This window comes from Plectropomus leopardus, chromosome 19, assembly GCF_026936395.1.
Source record: "Plectropomus leopardus strain MGB_pleo_1.0 chromosome 19, ASM2693639v1, whole genome shotgun sequence".
Lineage (NCBI taxonomy): Eukaryota > Metazoa > Chordata > Actinopteri > Perciformes > Serranidae > Plectropomus > Plectropomus leopardus.
Genome location: NC_142194.1, coordinates 1,678,970 through 1,697,500, shown reverse-complemented (window position 1 = coordinate 1,697,500; position 18,531 = coordinate 1,678,970). Strand labels below are relative to the sequence as shown.

The window sequence follows — 18,531 nt, the reverse complement described above, 5'->3', positions numbered from 1 at the left end:
TGCTGCGGCTGCTAGCGGCACCTAGCTGCGGCATCTGGGGGTGCCACAAGAGGTGCCACAGTTAGGTGCCGCTGCCGCAAATTGAGCTTGCTGTCTCTCCATTTATGACGTCTGTGACGTCACGTGTTTGTGTAATAATAATATGATGAATGAACAGATGTAATGCTGCCTCGAAAAACAACACGAATCTGAGAAAAATGACTTCACCTGTTGAATATTTGAAGTACTGATTTTTATATTGAAGAGGCTACAGCTCAATACGCTTTCTGAAATGGTAAATTTTTTTTTTTTTAGGCTCTTTGAGTTTCCAAAAAATCGAAATCACTTTTTCTTCTCAGAGCCTCGGCCTGCATCGATCAGCGGGCGCCTGACAAAGACTGGAAGGTCTCTGAGTCTCTTCAGAGCACGTGTCCTGAAAGCTCGCCCGTCCTTCGTGCTGTAGCCGCTATTTGACAGAAGAAAGAGAATAAATTGGTTTGGGTTTTTGTTTTTGTGTGTCTGTGTGCGCTCAGGGATTTTCATTTTGTGCATGCAAGGCCGTGAAGATCTGTACCCTGTTTTTTTCTGCATGTGTGTCACCTTGAAAAAAATTGGAAATAAAGAAGGGAATTATTCCAAAAATACTATATTCGCCTCCTCTGACACATGTAATGACGCACTTTCCTTCACGTTCACCCACTGACCGGCTGGCGGATGAGAAAATAAACCCATCATCTGCTGCTTTTGTGTGTTATCGATCGACGATGTTCGATATTTTTTAACCTGCCAACAAACATTTTAAAAATCTTGTTCTCACCTGTGAATGCAAAACGATCGAGAGAGAACAAAAAACGTTGCATTTTGGTCTGTTTCCTGCGACTTCGATGTGGAAATTGTTGTTTCTGTTTCGTCTCAGCACATTAAAAAGCTCATTTACCGACATGTCAGATAATAAAGACAATAACAGTGTCTGTTTGTCTTTCAGGACGTCTTGAACAACCTGGACTCGTGTGATCTGGACGATGATGACCTCATGTTGGACGCAGACCTCCCGGAGGACGGCTCGCTGAACAGCGGTACGTCCGTGTGTGTGTGTGTGTGTGTGTATTTAAGCGACAGTTTATGTCATAAAGTCACATAAAAAAAATAGAGTGGTGAAGTAATGAGTCCTAAAGCGTGGAAGTCCGTCAGCAGTTCTGCACTTCTGGTTCCCTCGTCTCAAAGTCTCTGAATGGGTTTTGGGTAAAATGCCTTAAATAAGGTCTGTGGTTAACACACGCTGAAGATATTCAGACGTTTTGTTCTGAACCATAAAATCCGCCTGTATAAACACAATTTTTTGAACTTTAAGGTTTCCAAAGCAGCCAAAACAGTTTAGTTTCTGTTTTTAATCTTGCTAAAATCAGTAAAAATGTCCATCCTAATACAGAAAAATATTTGTGTGTGGAATTAAATGCCAGAAATTAAAATTAAATGTCCACTAATCCACCCGTTTATCTCCACATCCTTAATTTCCATTTTCTCTGTGCAAATTATTCTGTTAGGATCGTTTCAGGGTTTGAACACAATATGCAAATTTCAGTAAAGTTCTTAATGTTTGGATGAGTTTTGATTAGTCTTAATTAGTTTTTTATATGCCAAATAATCTCATTTTTCATTTGTAATAATCCCGGTTTGATCCCTGCAGATGGAGACGGGATGGCCCACATGGCTCAGTGGAGGATGAGACAGCTCTGCTGGGGGACGCAGGACGTCCACAATGACAGTGAAAGGTAAGGGACTGTCCGTTATTTATTAGAGGGGTGGTGCCAAAGAAAGGTGGAGGTATTTCATAGTTTTCTAAGCACTGGGGAGGGACTTTTGTTTTGCTTTTTCGCTTAGAGGAGGGCATACAAATATTTTTTTGTATTTATTTTAACTTAACCGCCGTTTATTTTTAATTTTAAATCTTCTGTCCACGTTCTCTTTAAAAATCATCAAAATGACTCATCAAAGCCAGAAACTATATGAAAACTTTTTTTCATCTCAAAAGATGTTTGGCTTTTTTTTGGAAATTTATTTTGATTTTTGATTTTTTTTTAATTGATGGCTGCTTCCATCAGAAAAAACACCTTTACGTTTGCCTTGTTTTTTTGGTGGAGGGAGGGTTATGCAATGCAAGTCACTCAGACAGGCTCAAAGAAAATTGCATTGTCTAATTTTAAATTGTATTTCTATATTTTATTTTGTCTTTTTAATATTGTGTCTGCTTTTATGTTGATGATGTAAGGTGACCTTGAGTGCCAAGAAAGGCGCCTATAAATAAAATGCAGAAAAAAAGATGTGTAGATGTGCAAAGGGTTAAAAAAAATAATAAATCACACCCCAGCCACCCCTCCTCCCATAAATAAAGAACAGTCCCTAAAGGAAAGGGGCTTTAACTAAAGAGCTTTTCCAGAGTTTTCAAACTCTTCACAAGGAAAATGTGTCCACGAATATTCACTTTCCTTTCAACACATGAAACATTCACATTTTCTCCAATTACACAGTTGCAGCTGCCAAAAACTCGATTTATTTATCACGGAAAAAGGTCAAAGGGAGAGCCAACATCAGTGTTATCAGCACATATTGACGTGCGCGGGTCAGAAGGGCTCGTTTTAAAGTTGAGATGAGGTTTCGTTCTCTTTATTTGGAGCCTGAATGTCTGCTCGGTGGGGCAGAGAGGGAAGGCCGCGGGGTTACCGAAATCAATATTTTGTATCCAAATGGGATCAGAATATCACACGTTTTTGCTGTGAGTGAACGGACAGGAGGAAGCGATGTTATAAACCTCGGTGAATAATAAATTTCTGCTCTGAGCTTTTTATTATTGCAGCCCAGCGCTGAATATGTGAGCGGCCTTTTTTAAGTCCTCATCGTTCAGTGACTTCAGAAAATAACTCTGCTGAACGCTGATTTTGGTGCACGGCCTTCTGAACTCTTCTGGCTTTTTTGAGTTCACTCCACGTGAAGGTTTCGTGAGTTTTTTAACATTCGTAATTGACAAAATGTGCAATCATGAAATACGCTTTTTCATTTAAGTTTGGCAACTCAAACTTATAAAAGTTAAGTTACCAGTGAAAATACTGAAGCCGTGATCAGTTTTTATTAGCGTGTCTGCAGGTCCTTAAAAGTCTTTGAATGTCTTAAATGCAATTTTACAAATATCGTTTTGTTTTGTTTTTGTTTTTTTTTTAATCAATGTCCTCCCAAACTCTGAAAGACCAAAAGGCAACAGAGGACACATGAGACAACTCAAAGTTGTTTCCTTTTTTTTGTCTTTATTGACGAATTTCCACAAAGAACATTCAGGAAAAAGGTATTAAGGATGATTAAAAAAATCATTGGTAAATAACATTTTCATGCTTTTTAAAAATTTATTTCAATATTCATAATTCATATTCATATAATATCAGTATTTAATTATTTTTTCTCACTAGTAAATAACATTTTCATGCTGGATTATATTATTTCACTTATTCCATATTTAAATAAAGCAGATAAATCATTTCAAAGGCAAAAGAGGAAACCACACAAACGCACAAAACAAAACATTGATACAAGAGTAAATTACATTTTCATGCTGGATTGTATTATTTCACTATTTAATTTGTATTTCTTTTTTCTCTAAATCAGAAATTCATAACAACATTCTAAATTTCAATAATGATAATAAAAAATAATAATACGCTGGATTTATATTGCGCCTTTCTTGAACCTAAAATTTAGAAAAACTCACAAACACACAAAACACAAAACAAGAAACATTTTCATGCTGGATTTTATTATTTCAATATTTTATTAGTATTAAATGTTTTTTCTCCAAATCAGAAATACAGAAAATGATTTTATATTTAAATAAATCAGATAAATCAGTTTGATTATGTTAAATTCAAACGTTTCCGTTGTCCTCTCAGTGATTTCCAGTGCTTCAAACTAACTGAGGATCCTGGGAATAAGAGGACGGACACGAGCGGGGACAGCGACCTCATTCTGGACCTCTGTCCTCCAAGGTGACAAAAAGCGTCTTCAGTCTCACTCGGCGCTCAGTGTTGCTGGATCAGTATTTGTTGGTCCAGTGTGTCAGATTTTGGGGGATTTAGTGGTGTTTAGAGATGAAGATTACAGACTGCAACCAGAAACTTTTCCTGGTTAGAAGTTCTTCAGGATTCTTAGATTTTGGCCTAAAAATTTGGAAATTAGTAAAAATTTATTTTTAAAAAAGCAAAAAATATCAGAATCAGAATCAGCTTTATAAGCAGATGTTTTTGTGACACCAGTATTTAGGTCGTGCTTTGTTTCATGCTCGTCCCTGAACGCAGCAGACGGAGGCGCGTTAACTCGATTTCTTTTAATGTCTCTGTCCTTCTCCTCCTCAGGTCTCCCTGTCTGTCCCCCGGTGCTCCTGGTCTGGGTGTGGATGTGGAGGAGCTGGCTGAGGATTGTTCAGCAGTCAGATCGCAGCTGGAGTTTCTGCAGAGGTTACTGCTGCAGGTGAGAGGGCACAAACACCATATTTACTCGACATCTACAGGGTATATCAACGCATCACGACGTGCAGAATTTACATTTTCTTTCAAAAACATTAAAGACACTTTTCTTTAAATGTCTGAGACTCAGCATAGATGAGGATGAAAATTAACGCCTGCACACTTTTTTCACGCCACACGACTTTATTATAGACAAAGTTCCCATTATGCTTTGATCCTCGTCAGGTCAAAATGTATGAAAAGATAAAACCACACCTGCAAATACTGATACTTTTAAACATGACCTTTAAGTGATTTCCTGCTGGATGCTCTATTTGATTTTATGTTGTCATTTTCTTATGTTTTTTAAATCTGCTTTTATTTGGGCCCGAGCACCCAGCGGTGCGAGGACCCTCTGGGAATGCAAGGATTTATTAGTTTTCTCCCCAATTGCATGTTTGAAGGCCTAATAATTCCCAAAAACTCATGAAAAGGGGTACGCTCGTCCGGCCTGCTGAAAAATTTTGTACTTTGGTGGTTTCGGAAACGGGCGTGGCAAAATGGCTCCAAAGCACCCCCTAACATGTAGCCCCAATGCCCAGTTTAACATGCATTTATGAAAAACAGCACACTTATGTATCATGCCAAGACAAACAAAAAAGCCTCTTGGATCCACCTCCCGAACCCTACAGGAAGTCGGCCATTTTTAATTTTGTGCTGATTTTTGGCGATTTCCAGCCCTCGTAAATTGCCGAATCTACCGGGTTATCCGGGTTATCGAGTTCAAATCTGGTCCGCCTGCTCCAGCTTCATTGTTTATTGTGTTAAGTTACTTGTGCTTTCAGATTTCCATTGTAGTACATTGACTTTTGCACTTTTTACAACACGTCATACTTGGTTTTTTCTCAATAACTTGATGCATTTAACATATTTAACATATTCTACAGTCTATAATGTTTTTGCAAAAGCATCTCTTAGTGTGACTGTGAAGGGGTTCACGTGAGGCAGTTATGACATATGACATATGACTCTAGTTTCTATCATTTCAGGGCTCTACGTTTATTTTTCATCATACGCAATAATGCATGAGAGTTTGGCAGTTTTCTGTGTTCATGTGTGAGTTTATTCTGTGAGCATTTCAAAGTGAGTGTGAGGTCAACTTTGGTTGTGTTATTTGTGCTTTTTTCACGTTTACTTACCTCAAACAGCCAAAGAGCCACCATACAGACACCTCCAGTGTGCACCGGCTGTGTGTTTCTGCTATTTTCTCGTCTTCTGCTGTTCATAAAGTTGGGGAAATGCATTTTTATGATAAGCGCAACTTTTTTTTGTATCCAAGTGAAACATTTCAGCTCACACAGTCGCGTCTTCTAAGTAATTTGCTCCGCCCGCAGCAAATTCATGTCCATTTGCATCCTTGAGTGTCTTTTTATTGACTTGAAATTGTATTTGCTCTCATTCTGAACAGACCTCAGTATGATTCAGAAATGTTGTCTACTCAGCGTGACAGAATGCAATTTCCATAAATCTATATCTGCACAGCTGTTTGTTAAAATACAAGTGAGAAAAAAGGGGGAAAGGATATAACTTTCTCTGAAATGTTTTCATACACTGTGAGTGGATCCTGAGAGCCGCTGTAACACCATGCATCTTCTAATAATGTGTGTGTGTGTGTGTGTGTGTGTGTGTGTGTGTGTGTGTGTGTGTGTCCAGGAGGAGGACGTGGACGAGGACACTCTGACCACAGACACTCTCCTGAGTCCTGAGACCAACGATGACTCCTCCCACAGCTCTGACACTCAGGTCAGCACGATTCAAACTTTATTTAACCCTTTAAAAGCAGACATCCCACAGACAGCAGGTCAAAGTTTGTGTGATTATGATTTAATAGATCAAAAATAAGAACAATAATAGCGAGATCATTCTTCCCTCTGCAGCAGAGAGCTAAGACATTTGTTTTTTTCCAGTCATCACTCATGAGCTTACGTAACTTTGCTGTACGTGCAAATGTGAAGTCGGCTTTATTTGTACAGCACATTTCATAAAACAGGGGGATTCAAAGTGCTTTACAGAGCAATAAAACATAAAAATATTATAGAAGATGCAGACTTATAATAAAAGAGAAAAGATATAAAGGTCATATCAATTAATGAATGATTTAACTCAACTTAAAAAATAACTAATAATAATAACTAATAACTAATAGATAACTAATATTTAACTTAAAATGTCTTAACTTAAAATAAAATTTAAAAAATTAAAATAAATAAATGCTTTAAAAATTATTATAATTCTGTAAAATAATTTATAATATATAATTATGAATATAGTTTACTGGACTTTTTTTTCCTTTGCTTTTTTAAAAATAGTCGTCTACATCTACTAATTTCTTTTTTGCATCTTTCTTGTTTACTATGCCAATAATGTCTTCTTTGCTGTTTATGGTGTCAGTAAAATGAACTGAATGATTTGATGGCACAGTCTTTTTTTTAATGACACAATACGGTTTCAATACGGTATCAATGATGATGTTTTTTTGGCTTACGTAACCTTTTAGCTCAGGATTTACAGATTTTGGAGATACAAAGTTTTTAAAGAGAAATTACATCACAATAAACAGAAATATTACTGTAGGCACTAGCCCACCATTCCCTCCTTCAACCAGCATCATGTGCTGCAGTAAAATCATACATTTCCCAGAATTCCTTTCCCACAACCCTCACAGTGTGTGTATGTGTGTTCAGGTGCAGGCGCTCCTGCAGGAGGTGCAGCAGCTCAGAGACGAGCTGAGGAGCCGCGACCGAACCATCGCTCAGCTCACCCTGCAGCTGGTCCGTGTCTTTACCGTGATTCCTCTCTGAATTACACGAAATTCAAACTTAATCATGCTCAATGTAACGTCCGTGTTTCCCTGCGAGCAGACTGTTCCCACGGCAACCACCAGGTGTCGCTGCCAGGAGACACCGGGAAGGATGGATCGACACACACAGACGAGTGTGACGGAGAGAGAGAGCGTGGCCTCGCAGACGCCGTGGAGAGAGCACACTGTAAGAACACACACACACACACACGCACACACACGCACACACGGACCAAAATGTTTAATAACATCGTTTTTGAGTGTTTTATTGTTCTTCACAAATCAGGATTCAGCAGAAAACTACAGACAGAATAGAACAAGAACAACATCCTTAAAACAAAAACCCACTTACCTCCTTAACAGCTTTTTCGTTTTGTGTGTTCTGTAATTAATTCTTCGGTTTATTTATATTCATCCTGCCTGTCGCTTTTATCGTAGCCTGTAGACCTTTTTAATCTTCCACCAAAGCAGCATTTCCCAACATCATTCATTTATCAGAGTAACCTGACATCCCCTGACTAAAACATATTTATGGATATTTCGTATTAATTCTTGAAACCCCTTAAAATCAGGAAGGAACCAGCGAGCATATTCATTTATTAACAGTTCACATCTAACTATTTTTAGTTTGCTTATGTTTTTCTCAGTGTTATTATTATTATTATTATTATTATTGTTATTGTTATTGTTATTATTATTATTATTATTATTATTATTATTATTATTATTATTATGTGTCTTCAGACTGTCCTGCAGAAACCGTTTCTGATATATAAAAACAGGGGGCGCCTGGTGGTTCAGTGGTTTGAGTGGGACCCCCATGTACAGAGGCTGTATCCTCACTGCGGCGGCCGTGGGTTTGATTCTAGCCTCGACCCCTTGCTGCATGCCTCCCCTTCTCTCTTCCCCCCTCTCACACATTATGTGTCCTATCAATTAAAGCCATGAAAAGCCCCAAAAAATAATCTAAAGAAACAAAAAAAGCGAAATGTTTGACTGTAAACGCTGCATAAACATACTTGCAAAGTCTTGCTGAATAAATTCTCAAGGTTCATAAAAAATGACAAAATTTTGCTATCATGGTAGATTAATTGTGTTACATTTCAGAAATTTTATCTGAAAAACTGAATTTTTGGCAGCATTTTGAATGTAAACTGTTGCAGTCTGTGGGAAAATGGCATCTTTAAACATCAGTTTTTCACTTATGGAGCAAATCAATCTTCAAACATTTCTCTGCTGCCTTCGTGAAGTCTGCAGATTCTCAGAGTGAACTTTTGGCATCAGTTTGAAATCTGCTTTTCCATGCACAGACAGCTGATATCCTGCCCCCTGGTGGTCGGTTCAGTCATCTTTGGTTTCTCTCTCGGCGTGGAGCTCACTGGATTAGTGACTTGCAGAATTTACGCTCTAATGATGAGCTGTTCATCATCTTCCAATTCGTCTGCTGTTAAAACGCTCCGACACTGAAGTTTGTTTGCTGTCGTGAGCTTTTTACAGAGCGAAGTTTGCTGAGGTCACCTGAGAGAAGGGTTTTTTTTGGAAGTTGTGCACGGTTGTTTGTACCTTTGACGAGGTTTCTGCTGCTCTGAATATTGTCAGCGCTGTTATGTTGTGTGTTTTTTTAGCTCTTACAAAAGCTCTCGCCTGTTTTTACCTTCAAGAAGCCAAAAGTCAGAATCTGAAATCCTCCTCGTCCCCTTTTTATTTCCTCTTTCTTTTCTTTATGAATCAGCGTCCTCTGTGTCCGTCCCTGTGTCTCTCCTTAGGCTTTTCCTCCTGTCCCTTTCCTCTCTCCACCCTGGCAGTATCAGCGCTCCAGGCCTTTCAGGGGGAGGCCGAAGCCCAGCATCCCCTCACACCTCGCTAGAAAAAGTGAGTCACATATTAACCCTCCCAAAAACCATCATGACCCTGTTAACCAGTCCACCCTGCTTACTCCTGTCTTCATCTCTGTCCTCCTCCTCTTCATCCTCATCATCTTCACCAAGGCCACACAGCATCCAGACATCCTCGCTTTAGATCTCAGACATAGCACTTTTTATGTTGATGAAACCTGAGAAAATTTGCTCGATTTATTTCAAAAACATTGAACGACAGCAATCAGCAACTTAACGAGGCATGACCCAAATATTAGCATGATAGTAGAGAATAGTAATAGTAAAAAAAAGAAAAGGGAATGACCTAAAAAGTGATATATATGTGTGTGTGTATGTTTATATATATAACACTAAGTGACCAGCAGATGTTCAAACAGACAATAGGCCATAATCAAACGCTCTATAGATAGTATTTAATTAAAATGGTTAATTTTTTTCAGAAACATTAAAAATTTGCATGTTGGCGTGAAATGTCCTGCAAATTGAAAAAAAAAAAAAAAGTAAAAGGCAGCCTAGTTATTTTGTTTCGTGCTTCAGTTTTCTTCCACTCTGACAAATTCCTCGGGATAAAACCTTTTTAAACCTTGGCTCCAGATGCTCTCCATATTTTGGACACCACACGTGTTATCAGTCCAGCTCAGACTTTGTATTCTGAAATTATTTTTGTGGAGCACAGGTGTGCGATGATTGCATGAAAGACAGTTTCACAGCCTGCACAGAGAAGTATTTTAATTCGATTATTTGAAAAAAAATTAATTAACATTCAGTTTTTAATAAAAAAAAAAAAACATAATACCAAAAGGAGAGAAATTGGCACACCGTCGCCTTCAGTTTTTGGGACTTTAATTTAACCCTGAGGTTACCAGAAGTAAACTGGTGAGGGGTCAGAGGTCTGAGATGTTTTTAATGGAGGCTCCGCCGGCATGAAGTGACTCGAATATTTCACTCAAAATGATGTTCAGCTGAGGCGCGACTGCTCTGAATCCAGCTCTCCAAATTAAAAGTTTCCGTGTGACACTGAAGGTCGTTTTAACTTATTCATGGGAGCGAACATTAGTGGAGGGACTCGAGGGGCCAAACCGAGTTCAGACATGAATTTAATCTGCTGGTCACTTCACTCCGAGCTGCTCGTCATTAAACGCGTTCATTAATCACGTCTCCGATCCGCCGTATTTACTTCCACCACAGTTACTCCTCCATCCTCTCTGTCCTCCTCCTCACGTCCACGCTGTCTGTCCGTCTCACGCTGAGGACATGCGGATCGTGGCCTTCAGTGCGTCTGAGAAATCATGTCTCTGCTTGAAACAGTTGGGAAATGTGTGTGTTGTTTCTCCTCTAACCGTCCTCCCTCTGTCCTCTGTGTGTCTCTGCCTCCTCCCCTCTGCCGCGGCCAGGAGTGGAAAACTTAGTGCTTTACTTCAGTGACACAGCGTGGTACGGTGAAACTTTTTTATCTTCCTCCTCCACCTCCTCATCCCTCTTTGTCCCATCAGTCCCATCACACAAAGGACATGCAGCTGTTGTCTTTGTAGTGAAATATTTTAGGTTGAGTGCATCTTTTTGTGGAGCCAAGAAGCCGTAAAACTTCAAAATAAAGCCCAGTCGACATGTTTTGACAAATAAAGGCCAGTCTCTGTTAGAGGCTCGCTCGGGTTACCATGCAGCTCTGAAGATGTATTAAACCAGGCTGTCAGCTACCTGCTGGAAATAATAATATCACAATAATAACTTTATTTAAATAGCACCTTTAAAGACGCTTGTTTACACAGTGCTTTGACGGACAAAACAAAAGCAGGAACTCAGGGAATAATAAAAATCAACAATCATGCCAAACAGAAAGGTGCAGGACAAAAACAGTCAGAACAAAATGCGTTTACAAAAGCTCAACAAGAATAAAACACGTTTTTAGAAGTTTTTAGAAAATATAAAAATAAATGCAATAAAAGACGATAAGAATAAAATAAGAGTTAGCTGCTTAGATCTCAAGTAATAACAATAATAATAATAATAAACTTTATTTGTACAGCACCTTTCATACAAGAAATGCAGCCCAACATGCTTCACAGCAAAGAAATGACGTGCACCGAGTGCTTTAATGAAAAACACAAAATAAACTATAATAAAGACTAAAGAGTAAACAAACAAGTCCCAAAAAAAGATTAGTAGATGTCGAAGACTATTTTTAAAAAAGCTAGGAAGAAATGTCCAGTGAACTATATTCATAATTATACATTTAAAATTATTTTACAAAATGATTTTGGTTTTTAAGCTTTTTTTCTTGCTTTGTATTTTTTGTTTTACTTTCTCATTGTTTTGTTTGGATTTTTTTTTTTTTCGGCCAGTTTTGAGGTGATTTTCGTGTGTTGTGTTGAGTCATTGGCATCGTTGTGTTGTTTATTCATGAGTTGATCTCCTGCAGTGAGCAGAGGAGCTGATTTAGGAAATACTCTCCTTTTAACTCTTCGATAGCTGCTTTTCTCCACTGTGTTCACCTTTATTTTCCCTGACGGTCAGATTTTTAAATTCCCTGGCGTGTTTGTCAGGCAGCAATGTGAGTGGAGAGAGGGTGACGTTGAGGAGAGGAAGCTGCTCTGTGGATAGAAAAGCTCATTTAGTTGATGAATTGAGTCTAATTGTCCTGTTTTCACATGCTGAGACTCATCGGTGTCTTTGGGGTTTAAAGTTCTGAGGAAACACCAAAGAGTTTGTCGTCAAACAGCAGCGACAGAGCTGAACGAACCAGCTGCTCTACAGTTCGTTTACAAGACTTCCGAGTCGCTCTGCTGCTCCGCGATCACAAAATCTGAGTAAATAATCGCGATCGGAGCTCTGCAGATACAAATACACGAACCTGCTACACGACTGATACTAACGCTCATTAAAGTAGACTGTTAGCACAGTTAAACCGGATTTATTCTCTGTAAGCTGGAAACAAACTAACAGCTCTCCGCTCGCTTCAGATATTAATAGCATTTTGCAAATTATATATATATATTTATAAATATATATATAGACTTAAAAACAAAGAGTGAAAACCGGTTACTGCAGATCACTTCATGCTTTGGTTCTTGTAAACCTTAACTCTTGTGCGCCTAAATTAATATTTCTGGTTTTGGTGCGGTCCCACAGTATAGCATGTCGTCAAAATTCAGGAAGAAAATGTTATATTATAATTTGTTTTCTAAAGTCACGACAAAAATGTCAAATTATAAAAAAATCACAAAAAAAAGTTTTTCTTCCAAAATCATGGAGACGTCATAGTATGGTATGTCCTCAAAAATCATGAAAAAAAACAATATTTCATCATTTTTGCACGACAGTGAACGTTACTGTGTCACACTTTTGTAGTTTTGTGTGATTTCTCCTCTTAATGTAAAATAAACTGAACTACTGAGCCAATAAATCAGATTAATGGGACTCTCAGAGGCTGTGATGCAGATAAAACTCCACAATATAAAAAAGTACTGATATTCATAAGTAACTTGTTCCCCTCAGACCGGCTCTGCAGGCTGTTTTACCCATGATTCATTGCTCCCCGGAGGGCGGGTCACACCTTCTCCTTCACAGTGAGATGAGCTCCGTAAAGCAGAGTCCCGAGGCTCGTAAGGAGGCAGCGCCCGGCTAAAATTATCTTTCTAAATGGCTCTTAAATTTTGTATTAGATGAGGTGCACTTCACTCCGGCTTGTTCAGTCGCTCGAAGCGCTCGAGATGAGATCACTCAGGACGCCCTCCATCTCCTCGCCGTGATGGAGCGAAGCCGCCGCGTCTCTCAGGAAATCATGTCCGCAGTTTTGTTAGTTCGTTAACGTACGGAGCTCGGTGAACTCTGAGCTCCACGAGACGCGTAAAACTCAGCAGTGACGTGAGGACGTAGAAATAGATGGTTAAAGTCTATGAAGGTGCACGCAGTCTGCAGCCGGTGATGGTTCAACTGGTTTAACTGGTTCAGCTGGTTTAGCTGGTTCAGCTGGTTTAACAGGTTTAACTGGTTCAGCTGGTTTAACTGGTTTAACTGGTTCCGCTGGTTTAACTGGTTCAGCTGGTTTAACTGGTTCAGCTGGTTTAACTGGTTTAACTGGACCTGCTGTTCGGTCACGGCTTGTGTGGACGTCGCCCTGCAGAAACCTACATGAGGTCACGTGGAAAAGTTTGTAGACGGGATTTGGAAAATACGATTTTAAAGCTGCAGCTTACAAACTTAGACCGATATTTGAAGTTTTAGAGTTTAAGGAACCCGTCAAAAACCATAGATCCATCTCTTTAACCCTCAGAGACTGTTTCATTTTACTTTCCATCCTTCCTGTTGTGATAACTGTGTGTGTGTTGATGCATGTGTCCTAAATGTAGTCCAGATTGTGTATTTGAGTGTAATCAGTGAATTTGCAGCTCAGCTCCTACAATAAGTCTAAAATACACTGTGGAAACTAAATAGTTACATTCAGACTGTTCAGGTGAAAAAATACTCCATTGAAACCCATTCAAACTGACATTTTTGATCCCACAGCCATCAGAGCAGAAAAACAGGACTTGTATTATTTATTGATTGATTTAAAAACATACAGCAGCTCATCATGACAAAAATGTGTTATAACAAACAAAAAAGGTCTCTAAATAGATGGAAATACTTCACTTTTTCATTCCTTTGTGCAGTTTATTCGAAGTATGTTTTCTTTAAAAATATAATTTAAAAAACCTGTAGAATGACAGAAGTGCTTTAGGATGAAAAGGTCGGCTGTTCGTGACATTAAAGCTTTTACAGGGAAAATTAGCACCAGAAGACTTCGGACATAAAGCTCCCTGTCGAGGTTCACGTCAGCGGTGTCTTTGACTGACGTTCAGTTTGTAACTCTGTAATTCGGGGAACATTTTTCTCCCTTGTGATGTTTGTGTTTCTCACCTTGCAGCTGTTTTTCAGCATTAATAAATTCCAGACGCAGCATTTCCCCTTTAACCTGCTGCCTCCTAAATATTTCTCAAAAATGTACGACAGACTCACCTTACTCAGCAAAATGTCAAAAACAAACTGAACAAACCTTAAAGACCTTCATAAAGCCCTAAAATAAGCCAAAAATATCACCTCAACCCAGAAACTAAATAACAAATTAGAGAACCCTGACATGCCAAAACCCCCAAACAAACCCTCCGAGAGAAAAGTTCAAAACAGCTTCACAGCTTCACTTTGTGTTTCTCAGCTGATCAGAATTTAAATACCTGATTTTAGTCTATTTAACGTGAGCAGATCTGACTCATTAATCCAGAACATATTATCACAGATACTGTGAGTCATTAATGCTCACCTCAGAAAACATCACCAACAACTTTAGGTCTGTCGCATTTATCTGCAACATGAGATACATATGAGCAGGGCTGGGCGATAAACTCTAACGATATCAATCACAATATAACTTTTCCGCGATTGAAATATGAGATGTAGTCGACAGAGTTACGATAGAACGCGTTCCAGCCATGTCCGCTCGCTCTCATTCTCCGCCGATGTCTCCGCCAATGTCTCCACTGGTGTCTCCGCCGATGTCTCCGCCGATGTCTCCACTGGTGTCTCCGCTGGTCTCTCCGCCGATGTCTCCGCTGGTGTCTCCGCCAATGTCTCCACTGGTGTCTCCGCCGATGTCTCCGCCGATGTCTACGCTGGTGTCTCTGAATGTCCGCTCTCATTAGTGGAAAATAGTCAAAATGACAAATTCAGAGTCAAAAGCCCAGAATGACACCCAGAAATAATACAAGTCCTGTTTTTCTGCTCTGATGGCTGTGGGATCAAAAATGTCACTTTGAATGGGTTTCAATGGAAACTGTAAAAAAAAAAACAGAAATTATCGTTGAATTTTGAAATTTCTGACGGTCATTGAACACATCATGTGGGATGCAGAAATTCGGTTTGGAAAGAGTTTAAATTCGATACGTTTGAAAAAAACTTTTAGTCCTGGAAAAGTTTTGAGAGTTGTGGGTGAAAATGTGTAAATTCACACATAAAGACAATAATAAATCTCTAATTGTTTCATTGTCGCACTAATGCAGAGTAACTGAGTACTCTCCCAGCAGCTCGCTGCCCGCAGCCGAAAACTACAACCTCATGTAAATTCATTAATTATTGTCATAACTTTAATAATTGAGCTAATTGATGATGCAGAGTGAAGCGATATTATTCATCTAACGAGCCTCTGGGGGGCCAATCAGAGGACAGCAGAGAGAGAGGGAGAGTTTGGACGCATCAGCAGTTTGTACGCCAAAAAAAAGTATGTGTGTGTGTGTGTGTGTGTGTGTGTGTGTGTGTGTGTGTGAGAGAGAGAGACTGTGGGGACGTCCTATAAGTCGTTGTCGGGAAGCAGAAATATTTGGCAGTCAAGTGATTTTCTCTCTCTCTTTCTATCTACACACACACACACACTCAAACACTCACACACACACACACACACACACACACACACACACACACACACACACACACACACACACACACACACACACACACACACACTCACACACACACACACTCACACACACTCAAACACTCACACACACACACACACACACACACACACACACACACACACACACTCACACACACTCAAACACTCACACACACACACACACACTCAAACACTCACACACACACACACACACACACACACACACACACACAGGTGAATCCTCCTTGAGAACACCTGCATGTGGTCGAGGACACACTTCTTCCTCGTCTTCTTCCTCCTCTCTGTCTTTTCTGTCCTTCATCGTCACCTCTTCCTCCCTCTTTTTCCTCCTCCTCTTGTCCTCTGTCTCTCTGCCCTTCTGTCTTTAATCCGTCCATCTCGTCATGCATTATTTATGAGTGTTGGACACTTTAAGACATTAGATGTCTTAAAGTGTCCCTGCAGGAGACAGACAGGCTGCAGCGCCGGCAGACTCCAGCAGGTGTCAGTGTTCACCAGAGAATATTTCTGTCCTGTCGGTTTATCTGAAGCTTTGTGTTCTGCAGAGAACCGACACACATTTACACGTTTACATGTTTACACGTTTACATGTTTACACGTTTACATGTTTACATGTTTACACGTTTACACGATGCAGAACACAGAACACGTGTTCTGATCCTGCGTCACAAACACACGCTGTGCTTCAGTTTCTGCATCACGTTATATCAACAGATATTAATGTCCAGACTCAGACGCAGAGTTTGTGTCTGCAGCCCGATGTCTCTTCTTCCTCACCACTACCACCAGTACCACCAGTAACATCAGTAATACCAGTACCACCAGTACCACCAGTAACATCAGTAATACCAGTACCACCAGTACCACCAGTACCACCAATAACACCAGTAACACCAGTACCACCAGTAACATCAGGAACACCAGTAACACCAGTAACACCAGTACCACCAGGAACACCAGTAACACCAGTAACACCAGTACCACCAGTAACACCAGGAACACCAGTAACACCAGTACCACCAGTACCACCAGTACCACCAGTACCACCAGTAACACCAGTACCACCAGGAACACCAGTACCACCAGTACCACCAGTAACATCAGGAACACCAGTAACACCAGTACCACCAGTAACATCAGGAACACCAGTAACACCAGTACCACCAGTAACATCAGGAACACCAGTAACACCAGTACCACCAGTAACATCAGGAACATCAGTAACACCAGTACCACCAGTAACACCAGTAACACCAGTACCACCAGTACCACCAGTACCACCAGTAACTGTTTACTGTGGGTGCTGTTTAAAATATCATCCCAGTATCAATACCAGCAGCCGTGAAGTGACGCTGACACCAGTCGAGCCCTTTGTTTGTTCGCAGGCTGAAGGGTTTGGAAGTCGTGTTTTCTGTAAAAATGTCTGTTGTTGTCGAGACATTTTAAAAATTTTCTCTCTCTCATTTTTTTCAATATTTGGCAGTTTCCATAGAAAACTTTCAATTTCACATTTTCTTTTTTTTTTTGAGACGATGGGATTGAAGGGCATGATTTCTTTGAAGAATTTTGGCATTTTTTTCTTCTTTTTAAAAAGGTGAAGGTTTTTTTGGAAGGGTTTTGGAAGGCATGTTTAAACGTTTTTCTTTCATTTTCATTTTTTATAGATAACTTAAAAAATGTTGGCAATGTTTCTCTTTCTTTTTATCTTTGGCAGTTTCATGGAAAACTTTTTTAAAAATTCAAGGCCTTTTTTTTAAGAAAACAGGATTGGAAGGCAAAGTGTCTTAAAAGTTTTGGCTTTTTTTTCTTTTTGAAAAAAAAGCTTTTTTTAGAGAGCTTTAAACATTTTGGCCATTTTTTTCCTCTCTTTACTCTTGTTGATTGTCTTTATTTTGGGCAATTTTTATAGAAAACATAGAAAAAAATATCCTTCCTTTCACACCTTTATTTCCAGCCTCGTCCTTCAGTTGTAGGATTCGCTCTCTTGTGTGAGAGAAAAGCAGCTGTGTCTGTGTGTAGTTTCTTCATTTCTGTTTCTTTTTGTTGTATTAATTTTGTATCAGTTCACCTCCTCAAAGACTTTCTGAGGGATTTTAAAAAGAAAAAGTTTAAAAGAAAAGTTAACAGCCCTGAAATTGATGCAGTAATCAATAATAAAAGCACTTCCGGCCTGTTCGGCTCTGGTTCGGCTGAAAGCTTTGTTCCATATCCAGAAATAATCATCACATTTTAACATTTAGGTGTTGAGAGAAAATCCTCCGTGATTAATTCAGGACTGTCCGTCTGCAGGAATAAATAAATAAATTGAGGCTGAAGTCCGTGAAACAGAGTTTGAGCCGGCGGCGAGCGGCGGAGTCGGACTCGAACAGCAGATTAGTTATGAAGTTTGTCTCGATCAATAAGCTCAGATTGTTGCACATGATGGATTTCTCTGCTCGCTTTTCTAACTTCGCCTCTGATTCTGGCCGTAAATCGGATTATCGGAGTGTAGATGAGAGCCGGCCGCAGGATTAAAGCGAGGAGAGCAACAAGAAGCTTAACGCCTCTGTATCGCTCACGCTCGGATACAAACCGCTGAACGTCTCTGCGAGGACGCTCAGAGACACGAGGACACGTTTTACAATGAGAGGACGCTTCATGAAAGCAGTGGCTTTGTTTGGAAGATGGAGACATTTTTGGAAAATGAGGTGTTTCAGAGATTTCAGATATCTTTGCAGAGTGAGGATGGTGAAGGAACGTGAGGACGCTTTTGGAAAGTAGAGACGTTTTTAGAAAGGACATTTTTAGAAAGTTAGGACATTTTTAAAACGTGAGGACATCTGTGGAAAGTGAGGAAATTGAAATTGTTTAGAAATTAAAGATTTTTAGGAAAGCGAAAAC

General features: G+C 39.6%; 1 protein-coding gene across 3 annotated transcripts in view; it reads left to right on the top strand.

The window, feature by feature from the left end:
• ccser2b (coiled-coil serine-rich protein 2b) overlaps positions 1 to 18,531 on the top strand; it is a 59,998-nt gene that overhangs the window by 28,870 nt on the left and 12,597 nt on the right. Inside the window, exons 7-15 of one of the 3 annotated variants that reach the window (XM_042508654.2) lie at positions 965 to 1,055; positions 1,667 to 1,751; positions 3,915 to 4,010; positions 4,377 to 4,491; positions 6,180 to 6,269; positions 7,211 to 7,297; positions 7,388 to 7,513; positions 9,093 to 9,198; positions 10,598 to 10,637. In XM_042508654.2, the coding sequence (XP_042364588.2) occupies positions 965 to 1,055; positions 1,667 to 1,751; positions 3,915 to 4,010; positions 4,377 to 4,491; positions 6,180 to 6,269; positions 7,211 to 7,297; positions 7,388 to 7,513; positions 9,093 to 9,198; positions 10,598 to 10,637 (836 nt within the window). The remainder of the gene's footprint in view (positions 1 to 964; positions 1,056 to 1,666; positions 1,752 to 3,914; positions 4,011 to 4,376; positions 4,492 to 6,179; positions 6,270 to 7,210; positions 7,298 to 7,387; positions 7,514 to 9,092; positions 9,199 to 10,597; positions 10,638 to 18,531) is intronic. The other 2 variants (XM_042508653.2, XM_042508652.2) reach the window with 2 other exon arrangements.